General features: G+C 42.1%; 1 protein-coding gene across 1 annotated transcript in view; it reads left to right on the top strand.

The window, feature by feature from the left end:
- LOC309865935 (conserved oligomeric Golgi complex subunit 2-like) overlaps window positions 1-11,189 on the top strand; it is a 44,054-nt gene extending 32,865 nt beyond the window's left edge. Inside the window, exon 7 of the mRNA XM_082732959.1 lies at window positions 11,012-11,189. Within this exon, the coding sequence (XP_082589085.1) occupies window positions 11,012-11,165 (154 nt within the window). The 3' untranslated portion in view covers window positions 11,166-11,189. The remainder of the gene's footprint in view (window positions 1-11,011) is intronic.
- The last annotated feature ends 1,581 nt before the right edge of the window (window positions 11,190-12,770 follow it).

Below are 12,770 nucleotides of genomic sequence, written 5' to 3'. Positions count from 1 at the left end.
TTCCCTCCTTCTCTCTCTGCCTGCCTCTCTGCCTACTTGTGATCTCTGTCTGTCAAATAAATAAAATAAATAAAATCTTTAAAAAAGAAAAGAAAAGAAACATCTTATTTTACTAGTGTGCAGCAGTGACTATGCAGGAGAAATTATTATTATTTTATTATTAGATGATATATTATTATTATTATTGTTGTACTATATTGTTAACCTTTTGAATTCGGACACCTAAAATTTTTAATAAAATATGAAGGCCTTTTTTTTTTTTAAGATTTTATTTTTATTTGACAGAGAGATCACAAGTAGGCAGAGAGGCAGGCAGAGAGAGAGAGAGGAGGAAGCAGGCTCCCCACTGAGCAGAGAGCCCGACATGGGACTTGATCCCAGGACCCTGAGATCATGACCTGAGCCGAAGGCAGCGGCTTAACCCACTGAGCCACCCAGGCGCCCCATGAAGGCTTTTTTTAAAGAACAAAAACTTCAGACTATATCTTTATCCTATCAGTTCCCATTACAACTGGCTTCTGTCTTGGCCAACATTTAGCCATTCAGATAAAGTCCGTATTTAGTGCTTCATGTGTATGCATGTGTAAAATAAGCAGACAGTCATAAATCTTTAAGATTGTGTATAATAACTGTGAAATAAGGATTCTTGATACACAAGGTCTCGTCTGGGGAAAACAGCTGGAGAACAGTATGCAGTTTTAAAATGACGAAGGGGAAATACGCATTCGGTTATGAAAAAGGGAAGGAGAACAAGACCAAATATTAATAAAAGGGAAAAAAGCTTTTTCTGCCATCTTTCCGTGCCGCAGTAACAGTGTGAACAAATGTCCCACAGATGCCCTCAAGATCATTAACACTGCTGAAAGGGGGGGCGAAGGCCAGGTTCTTAGGAGGCCCTGCACCAAAGTCATCATCCCGTTTCCTCACTGTGATGACGAAGCATGAGTACATTGGCAAATTTGAAATTATTGATGACCACAGAGCTGGGAAAACTGCTGTGTACCTCACGGGCAAGTTAAACAAGTGTGGCATGACCAGCCCTAGACTTGTATAACTGAAAGATCTAGAAATGTGGCAGAATATTTCCATCCCCTCAGTTTGGTTTCACTGCATGGAAAAATTCTTCTGGCATCATGCACCATGAAGAAGGAAGAATCCAGGCAGGAGGGAAAATCCTGGGATTCCTTTTTCCTAGAAATATAATATACATGGCACGTGAAATGCCTCAATGGGAAAAAAAAAAGGAAAATAAATTACAGTCAACTAATGTTTGACAAGGGTGCCAAACAATTCAATGGGGGTAAGAACAGTATTTTACTCCCAAGCAGCCACATGCAAATAATGAAACAGGAGTCCTGCCTCACACCATACAGAGAAAATAACCCAAAATGCATCAAAGACATAAATGTAAGCATTAAAATGATAAAGTTCGGGATGCCTGGGTAGCTCAGTTGGTTGGACGGCTGCCTTCTGCTCAGGTCATGATCCCGGAGACCCCGGATTGAGTCCTGCATCAGGCTCCAAGCTCCACAGGGAGTCTGCTTCTCCCTCTGACCTTCTCCTCGCTCATGCTCTCTCTCATTGTCTCTTTCTCAAATAAATAAAATCTTTTAAAAAATAAAAATAAAGTAAAATGATAAAGTTTTCAGAAGAAAACACAAAGGTAAATGTTAGTGGTCTTGAATCTAACAACGGCTCCTCGGCCAAACACCAAAGTACAAGCAACTTAAAAAAAATAATAAACAAATAAATGGGACTCAACCAAAATATCCCAGTTTTGTGCTTCCAAGGACCCCATTGACAAAGTCAAAAGACAAGCCACTAAATGGGAGAAAATATTTGCAGGTCATATATAAGGAACATGCATTCAGACTGTGTGAAGAATTCTTACAACTCAAATAAAAAGACAACCAAGTTAAGAAATGAGTAAAGAGGGGCGCCTGGGTGGCTCAGCAGGTTAAGCTGCTGCCTTCCGCTCAGGTCTTGAACTCGGAGTCCTGGGATCGAGCCCCGTTCTTTCTGCTCAGCAGGGAGCCTGCTTCTTCCTCTCTCTCTGCCTGCCTCTCTGCCTGCTTGTGATCTCTTTCAATAAATCTCTCTCAAATAAATAAATAAAATCTCTTAAAAAGTGAGCAAAGAACTTGAATATACATTTCTCTAATATTCAAATGTATACATTAATATATAAATGTATATATATTTTACATGATCATATATTTATATAAACATATTTATGTAAATATATTTACATTCTTAAATATGTATTTAAATATAAATAAAATATGAAATATATAATATATATTTAAAGATACATATAAGGTATATATAAAATATATGGGACAATAAGCACGTGAAAATATGCTCAACATCACTAATCATTCGGGAAATGCAAATCAAAACCATGGTGAGATACCACCTCCCACCCACGTGGATGGCTACTATCAAAAACCCCAAAAGCAGGTGTTGGAAGGATGTGAAGAGCTGGAACCTGGAAATTGCTGGTGGGCTTGGAAAATGGCGCAGCCACATTAGAAACGGTTTAGTAGCTCCTCAAAATGCAGAACACAGAGTTGCCATATGACACACCAATATCACTCCTGTGTATAGAGCCAAGAAAAAAACTATGCCCACACAAAAACTTGTGCATGAAGGTTTAGGGTTTATTCGTAATAGCAAAAAGGTGAGAACAACCCTGATGTTCATCAACTGATGAAGAGATAAATAAAATGTGATCCATCCAGCCTGTGGAATATTATTCAGCCTTGAAAAGGAATAGAATTTTGATATGTGCCACGACACAGAGGAGCCTTGAAAACATTCTGCTGATTGAGAGAATTCAGTCACAGAATACCACGTATTGCATAATTTGATTTATATGGAATTTCCAGAATAGCTAAATCTACAGAGACCGAAAGTAGATTAGCGGTTGCCTAAGACTGGTGGTGATGGCTAAAGTTGTCTTTTGAGGATGATGAAAATGTGTAGGTAGTTCAGTATAGTATAGTTAAATATAGTGAAAGCCATTAAATTGTCCACATTAGATGGTGAGTGGTATGGCCTGTGAATTATATCTCAATTAAGCTGTCATCGAAAAATGCAAAGAACTTCTATATTTATCAAGTACAAAAAGAATGAACTTGATTAAAAACATCAAAAATGGGGAAAATAAAAACAAAATAAGATGGGAGGAATAAAATTATGACTGTTTATCATTAATTTAAATGTGTACAGACTGACTTTTTCTATTAAAGCGCCTATCAGGAGGTTACAGATCCACGCTGTTCAAGAAACATACTTAAAATGCAAAAGGGATTGAGAATGTATCAGGTGAGGAGATACCATGCAAAAGAGAAAGCCGGAATGGCAAAATTCATCGCAGACAAGTTGGGTCTAAAGTTATAGGTTCTAAGATGAAGAGGGACATTTTTAAAGGCAGAGTTTGGAAAGAAGATGTAAAAGGTATAAGCAGGTATACATCTAACAACATAATACCTGAAGACTCTAAAAATGCAATAACAAGGTAAAATTTTAGCTTTTCAAATGGGAGTATCTACTAGAAGGAAAAACAAGGACACACAGAAAATAGACATCCTGGGGCGCCTGGGTGGCTCAGTGGGTTAAAGCCTCTGCCTTCGGCTCAGGTCATGATCCCAGGGTCCTAGGATCGAGCCCCACATCGGTCTCTCTGCTCCGCGGGGAGCCTGCTTCCTCCTCTCTCTCACTCTCTGCCTGCCTCTCTGCCTACTTGTGATCTCTGTCTGTCAAATAAATAAATAAAATCTTAAAAAAAAAAGAAAATAGACATCCTTATTTCCCTCGGAAAACATTTCTTTCTTACACCTAAGGAAAGCCATATTTGTAAAGATTAATTGCATACTAGGCAACAAAGGAAACCTTTACAAGCCTTCCAAATTAAAGATTTAAAGAACAGTTCTTTGATCACAATCCAGTAGAATCAGAATTAGATAACCTGGTAACAAAAAATTGAAACTACATACAAGTTAAGAAATACAGTCTTCAGTCAAAGAAGAAATCATAAGACGACTGAAGAAAATCTTGAAAGCAATGGAAAGGAGACTATTTCATACCAAAACTTACAGAAGACACCAGAAGTTATACTCTAAGGAGACGTTAGTGTCAAATGTCTTCAATTTCAAACATTTTTTTAAATAAAAGAAAGTACTCATTTAAACCCATCAGAAAAGGGCAGCTCAATCCAAAGAAAGGAAGTAGTTATAATAAAGATAAATTTTTAAACTAATAAAAAATATTAGGGGCAAATAAACTCAAAGTTGTTTCTATGAAAGACTAATGAAATAATAATAATAATAAAACTTCACATTCCCTATTAAGGATAAGAGAGGGTAAGATGGGGTGTGGGAGGAGGTGGGGAGAGGGAAGGGGAATTGGGATAGGGGGGTTTCTGGGAGGAGGGGACAGAGAGAGGGAGAGAGTTGCAAAACAGATAAGGATTGGGAACAGAGATATAAAATCAAATGCATAATATAAAAGAATCACTAAACTGCAAGGCACTTTATACTAATCAATTTGATAAACTAGAAGAAATGATGATTTCCTAGGAAAACAAAATCATCCAAATGATTCAAGAATGGAAAATTCAGAAGATGAGTTCCAAGATCAGACAGGTTTGCAGCTGGATAACTGTCATTCTACTGTTAAATGGCAACAGGCAATTAAACAATAATAAGTCAATTCACTTGATGAAGCTGAGCACAATTTTAATACCCAAACCTGAGAGGGAGGAACGGGGAAGCTATTAACAAATCTGGCTTAGGACAGATTAGTTAACAGAAACTGAACTAATGTTAGCAAATAACAGAAGTCAGGCATCTATCAAAGGACTATATCCTGAGACCAACTTGGATTCATTCCAGGAAAATAAAGGGAGCTCAAGACCAGAAAATCAATAAGATTTACCTCATCACTAAATTAACTGAAAAACTCTTAAGACCATAGCAATAAATGCATTTGATAAAAAAATAAAGGCACCTGATAAAAGGTGAGCAGCCATTCTTTATAAAAATGAAGATAAAAACAGAAGGACGTTATGCAGGAGGGATTATTAACTGGGAAGCACTAGATCAAGAGGTAGATAAAATGAGCCCATATTTGTTAAACAGTGACAGAGCCCCATGCGTGCATGGATAGAGGCGAATGAGCTCATGGATGAGCACCAGGCTGTCAACAGGTATTATAGGGACAAAGGCAGCGGTGAGGAGAGGAGAGTCTTAACAACAGGGAAGAAGGTAAAGGGAGGATTGCAGTTAAAAATTGTGCATGATACAAACACATGCAAATAAGACCGGATATTGTCCGGTATATAGTTTTTTAAAACCCTGCACACATTACTGGAACTACCAACTCTTGCTTTCAGCTCCGCAGCCCTCGCGTGCTTTCCCAATACCAGGATGCAGGGGTAGATCCTCCATTGGTGACATCCTATGTCATTGTACTCCTAAAGGGACAGGTGAAACAGTGCAGGGGCTTGAGGTCAGAACTTAGGCATCGCTGCGCCCACCCCAGCTCCCTGCTCGCCCAGCCCCCACTCTGAAGCGGCGGGCACTTGGAGCTGTTAAGAAGCAGGGATCTGAGCAGTTCTCTGGTTTCCCCTGGAGCCATCTGCATCCATCATATTTCCCACAGCTCTCCCCGAGTGTTGGTGCTGGCTCCCCCCGAGTGTTCCTTTAACTCCAGGCATACCCTTCTTATGACAGCACCTAGTACTCCCCGTCACAGTGCTCTGTCTGTCACATGCATCCATTGATCAACTTTGTGCTAGTTGAGGGCTGGAGCCCCCTCCTGTTAACTTCTCAAGTCTGTTTCTAATGCAGCAGCACCTGGCACTTAAGCACCCTGTCAGTACCTGCCAAATGAATGAAATGTACTCAAAACATAGTATGAAGTCTGCGTTCTGAAACTCCTTTTTGGAGCTGTTTGCTATCATTTTCCCAGGCAATTAAAAAAATTTCCAGCCTTGCTGCCAATAACCTGAAGGGGTAAAGGAATGCCGGCGTGCCCCATGGGACATGTCACTCTGGATGGTCCTTCGGCAGCAGGGACTTTGATAGCGCTCTTCCAAACCCAGCAGGATGGTGGAATGGGTACGTGGCTGAGTGCCTCCCGGGTCTGACCCTGTGTGACGCCACCCGGTGCCTGCAGCTGCCCTCTGGAAGGTGTTGCTTTTGCGGCAGAGCCGGAGGGCACCAAGCATGTGTCTGTCTCCAAAGTCCTGGGCACCACATCACAATGCCTTCCTGAGAAGCAGAATCAAGGACAGTTGCTGATCTTCATTCCTTCCCACCAAAGGTATCTCATACACCATCTTTGGAAGTTGGAGCCAGGGGGTGCCTGGGTGGCTCAGTCAGTTAAGTGTCTGCCTTCAGCTCAGGTCATGATCCCAGGGTCCTGGGATCGAGTCCCACACATTTGCCTCCCTGCTCAGCGGGGAGCCTGCTTCTCCTTCTCCCTCTGCCATTCCCCCCACTTGTGCTTTCTGGCTCTCTGTGTGTCAAATAAGTGAATAAAATTTTTTTAAAAAGTTTGGGCCATACTCTTTAGCCATTCTACTTTCCCTGGGGTAATTTGCCACCTCCCTGAATTTACCTGAATCTTTCCCAGAATCTACTTATCTTCCAGCCTTCTTGACCATAATGAGTCTATAAATTTTCAATAGACAGTGTGAACTTACACTTGCTAATATTTGCATAACATGCACCTCTTTCGATCTCAAAGAAAAGCTTTGCACTGCAATGGTCTCTAATCTCCAAATAGGTTCTGTTCCGGGATCCCACTGGAATTCTATGCGCCTGTCCCCTAAGATCCCATAAATTGTGGTCCAGTTTCGCAGCCAGCCAAGGAAAGCACATGGGAAATCTTGCTGAAGTATGAGTAAGAGCCAACGAAAGGGAACATTTTTATCTGCCTCGAATGCTGGGACCTGAGGAAAGCAAGTTTCATTACAGACAAATCAGGAAGGAGGTGCAGATTGCTTTTTATGTCACTCTGGAGTGGAGGTCTGCCATTGATCATTAAGGCCATTTCCTGCAATGCACTCACCAAAGTGATAGTCACTTCGGAGTGGACAAAACTTAGGAAATGGCCAAGGGGAGCTCTGCTTACACTTTACACTCTCAGAATTTATTTGTATTATTTTCTTTATAGGGCAGTATAGAGACTTGAGACCACATTGAAAAAGCAAAGCTTGTCATCCTGTGGCCTTGGGTCAAGAATAGAGATAGTGCTGCTCATGTCAGTTTCAACCTCCAGTGGCCAAGGGTTTGATCTGATGCTCTTTCAAGTTTTCACCATAGCCTTTCTCAAGCTCAATGGCCAATAATCCCACAGGAGGAGATTTTAGGGCCCTCTCAAACTTCTGTTTTGCTATCTCTCCCCAGCCTGCTTCCTCTGCAAAAGTCACCACTTTGCCTGTGCATCTACCACCTCTTAGAGCCTTTGGAATCAGCCACGAATTGCAGTGCTGATTCCTTCCATGACCACATATTGTTTACAGGAAAACTCTTCTTCGTTATGCCTTGCCAGTCAGAGTGACGGTTTCATCCGCAACCTGGACCAGGTTCGGGAATGTTCTACACATAAATGTGAGCAAATGTCTTCTGTATTGAGAGACATGTACAATCTGTAAATGGAATCTATTGAAAAACCAATACATAGGGTACACTTATGTCCTGACCCAGCTGGAAGGAGGCAATTCATTTCTATCTTTCAGAAAATTGGTGTAACACATTGATTTTCATAACAAAGAAAGCAGTTTTGTGTCCTCTACCAAAAGACTGTCATAGTAAACAATAAATTGCCTCTTTGGGGTGAACAAATTAATAAGATATTTTCTAAATTTCAAAATAACAAAGACAGAACGATGTCTGTAATGCTAAGTGCATCCCCTTAGTTGCAGGGCACTGTGTCATGGACCATCTGAGCAATGGCACATGGCGGCCGGTAGTCTGATTTGTACATCAATTCACCTGGCAACCTGTTAAAAGAAAGTCTTGCACATGAAAAGCTTTCAATAAGACACTGACAAGATGGCCAGGAAGCCCCCTTAGCTGGCTTTTTCAGGTGTCCAGACATCTAGTCAACCTACCTCACCAACTCATCACCATGCTTACTGGAGTAAACCCAATCTCTTCCTTCCCCCCTGGAGATGGGAGAAGAGCCACTCACACGTTTGTATGGAATTCTCATTCCCCCTTGCTCTGTCCCCACATGGCGCTGTCCGTGTAATAAATAAACAAATCTTTATGTCACCCGGAAGTTCCTGGGTCAAATTACACAACTCGGACAATTTTGGGTCACTACAGCCTTTTGTTTTTCTCTCCACCTTAAGCCTTCTGGGTGACCAACAACTATCTAAAACTCATGTTGCTGCCATATGCTGTTGTTCTGCTTCATCTTCCCAGTAAAGTTCAGTATTTTCCCCTAAAGTTTGGTTTATCAGTATCTCCAGCGTCTATCTCCAGCTAGGGTCATGATCCCAGGTCCTGGGATCAAGTCCCACTCTGGACTTCCTGCTCTGCGGGAAGCCTGCTTCTGCCTCTGCCTCCCATCTCTTATGAATAAATAAAGAAAATCTTTAAAAAAATTAAAAAAAAACATTTCTATCTTCCCACTTTTAAAGATTAATTCTAGGAATTATTGCTATAAATCCAGTGTCCTATCTCTTTCTTAAAAAGTCTTCTCCACTGCATCTGGGTGTCTCAGTTGATTAAATGTCTGACTCAAAATTTTGGCTCAAGTCATGATCTCAGGGTCAAGGGATTGAGCCCTTAGTGAGGCCTCTGTGCTCAATGGGGAGTCTGCTTCTCTCCTTTTCCCTTTGCCCCACCCCCCTACTCACATGTGCACACACGTGTTGTCTCTCTCTCAATAAATAAATAAACAAATCTTTAAAAAGTCTTCTCCAAAGGGAGTTTGACAAATAGTCCAGTAAGGGGCTGGAAGAAAATATTATAAGTTTTATTCATATTTCATGTCATCCATTTAACTGTTTAGCTTTTGCATGTCATTTATAATGTGCATAATAATTTAGTAGAGTAGTAGAGTTTATAATTTAACAAAAATTTGCTTAAATTTGTGCTATGTCCGCAAATATTTTTTGTATGTATGTATGTATGTATGTATGTATGTATGTATGTATGTATTTATTTTTGTGAAAGAGAGGTGCACAGTAATAAAAGGAGATCACTGCTCCAGGGACCCAGATATTTCCCCAAGTCCTGTTTCCTTCCATTCCCTCTGGGCTTCATTAGACCCCCTTAACACCAATCTTGTCCCTAAAACACGCCCTCTGCAGCACCAAGTTGAAATGCTTAACTCGGGCCATCACTGCAGGCTGTACCGGGATGACCTTAGGGAAAAGGGTGGTGGGTCTCACGGGTTAGCTGTGTCACCTCCATGAACAGTCCTTTGTTCTGAACAGCTAGTGCAGCCCACGTTTGCAATCACAGGCTCTGGCACCAGAGTGGGCATAGATCCCAGCTGGCCCCTCAGTAGCAATATGGCTTTGGGAAAGTTGTGTCATTTCTGGCCCAGACTTAAGGCTCATCCATAACATGGAGGAGAAGACAGTGTGACCCTCAGTGGGCTGTTGAAAGGATCACGAGATGGTTCGACTCAGGTGCTCCGAGGTACCCAGCACACAGTAGGCCCACAGTAGAACAAAAAGTTTTTCTATTGATCTTATAGTTACTATTACTCATACTAACAAAACTAACTGATCATTTGAGATGATTTTCAAGTGAAGTGTCTTCGCCTGGATTTCTAAGATTAACCTACTTCAAAATGAATTCTGCTCTACTGTGAAAAACGAGCTAACCAGCAGGTTTCTTCTGCATCTTTTCTGAACTTTTTAGGATCCTCTCTAGAGAAAGGTTCTAAAGGAAGGCAAAGTGCAGAAATACTCTTGCTTCAAAGGATGTGTAGGAAATGATTAATTTTGCCAAAAAACAGTGCCTTGAACATAAAAGATGTTTGACGAAGCTCACTGTAGACAGTGTATCCCTCCAGGATTCATAAGTTGAAAACTCAATGTCCAAAGGGACATAACTAGGAGATGGGGTCCTTGGGAGATGTTTAGGTCATGAGGGTGGAGTCCTCATGGGCGAGATTAGTGTCTCCATAAGAGAGACCCCACAGAGATCCCTCGCCTCCTCCACCTTGGAGGTTATAGGGAGAAGATGGTCATCTGTGACCCAGGAAGTGGGCACTTGAACAGACACGGAATCTTCCAGGGTCTTGATCGTAGACTTCCCAGCTTCCAGAACTGAGAGAAATAAGTATGTCTTTAAAGCACCTAGTTTATGGTGCTCTTGTTATATCAGCCCAAACTAAGATAAAGCTTGTCTCTTATACTGAAAAATAACACAAATGTTAACAACAATTTAAAAAAGGAACATTGTGGCCAATGACATGTAATGAACATCATCTCTCCTCTACAGAGACAAGAGCTTAATTAGTTTCGGGCAACTCAGTAGAGTATGATTAAACCAAAGAGCAGCACAATGTCTAAATGCTCAAGTCCTCTGCCTCCTACTTTTCTGCCAAAACAAAAGAAAAGCCCTAGGCTGGTTTTGGTTACCACCAAGCACAAAACAGCCAAATTCCAAATTAAAAAGCTCTGGGGTTTAATTGTGGATGTATGGAATTACATAGAAGCTCTCTTTGATCATTCCAAAGGATGTTTCCCTCAAAGGTTACAAATACATCTCAGCCTACCAACCATCTCAGGCCTACCACAAAAATTATATATATACACTTTTAGCATTTTAAAATGTGTCTAAATTTCAGTTTCGGATCCAGTTTTGACTATTGTTATGGGCTTAGTTGGATGCCCCCAGATTCCTACGTTGACGTCCTAACACCCAGCATCTCAGAATGTGGCAGTATTCAGAGACAGGATTTTTAAAGAGGTGATAAAGGGAAAACGAGCTCACTGGGGGTGGGCACCAAGCCAACAGGACTGGTGTGCTTACAGGAAGAAGAGATTAGGACACAGACAGTACAGACTGAAGGACAATCGTTTGAAGACAGAGTGGAGAACACAGCTATCTGCAAGCCAAGGAGAGACGTTTGAAGAATCGAACCCTACTGCCACCTTGATCTTGGACTTCCAGCGCCCAGAACCATGAGAAAATAAATTGTATGTTGCCTAAGCCACCCGGCTGTTATTTTGTTTATGACAGCCCATGACTCAGAAATTTGAGGACCTCCCCCCCAGACTTTATCCTGAAGTTCTGTTTCAGCTTCAGGGGCTTGTGTAATACTACTGTATCAAGGAGGGAGGCTCCTGCCATTCCCTGAACTGGGTCATTGAGACACTGCACAGCTGTCCCCAGGGCTGGCTACATAATTTACAAGCCCCATGCAAAATGAAGATATAGGACCCTTTGGGCAAAAACAGGGAGGAAGTGTTTGTTAAAGGTACTAAAATAGAAAGCTCATTTCCTCCATCATCTGTCTTCTGAAGGGGCATGGCTGCTGTTTTCTATTTGCATTTAATGTCATTCCAAGCAAATAAAAATTTTATAATGTGATTATGGGCATGATTTATGCCATTCATCTTCGCAGGGTGCAATGTCAGTGTTAAATAATTCACGCAGGGATTCCACAGCTGGGGCACACCCACGTGCCCTCTTCTTATCAGAACCGTAGAAATCCTGCACAAGACCAGCTCTGCCATCTTTACCTCACCTGGGGACTCACACCTGTTCCACCAACCCTGCTGCCCTCGGCTTCCTGATGAGTATGGAACTTGACAGGATCAGGAGCCAGGGGCTGCCTTTCTTTCCCTTCCCTCCTAAGTCACCACTTCCAAGGCTTGGCTAACACAGGGAGGTGACATGAGTGAGAAAGGACAAGACAGGGTTCTGGGCTGCTCACAAGAGGCCACCGCCTCCTGCCGGTGCTCAGAGCAAGCTCTGGTCTGTAGGGAAGGCGAGCTCCGGTTGACTCGGTCATAGACATCACGTGGTCAGCGAGTCTCGTTGACCACCACTCACGAGGTGTCCATTTACATGCTGTGCTCACCGGGCAGGGCGAGCAGTACATGCAAATGAGCAGTACAGGCAAGGAATGGTGGATACCCACAGTGGGCTGTCCCCTCCACTATGTACGTGCTCCACTATCCCACCTGTTATGCCCCAATAATGGGTCCATGATTAAAAGAGCGAGACTGATACAAAGCGAAGGTCAAACAAAGCTTTATTTTGCACCAAGCATCAAGAATCAAACTGACCAGCCAGGGCCGCTTTTCTTACAGAGAAGTCAACCCCTCTCTCCTTTACAGACTAGCTTTTAAGGACATAGGCCATGCGGTTGGGCCTGGTCATGCACAGGTGGCCAATGAAATTGTAACACACAGAGAAAGCTGCACAGTGATGCTAGGTGACCAATTGAATTACAACTTACCTTTTAGTAGATATTTGACCTAGCCTATCACCTTGGTTAGGATTTTCGCCCAAAAGACTCACAAAGGGCGGGACCCATACTCCTTGGTAGCTAGGGAGACAGTATGCAGCCCTCCACTGATCAGATGTCTTACCTGGCCTGACCCACCCTTGGATTTGGGCTTTGTTAACTGAGGTTTATTTCCAGGACTTGTTTTTAAGTAAGTCCCCTGGGAAAAGGGGAGCAGGGACAGCTTAAGGGTTAAACAACAAGGTTATTGTGTAACCTCAATGGAAGCCTCTGGCTAAAATATAAAAATATAAAGTAGGTCCTTACACCACCCACTT

The sequence above is a fragment of the Mustela nivalis genome (genome assembly GCF_964662115.1).
Source record: "Mustela nivalis genome assembly, chromosome: 5".
In the NCBI taxonomy this organism is placed as follows: Eukaryota; Metazoa; Chordata; class Mammalia; order Carnivora; family Mustelidae; genus Mustela; species Mustela nivalis.
The sequence above is the reverse complement of the archived record's forward strand: the minus strand, read 5'-3'. Positions and strand labels throughout refer to the sequence as shown.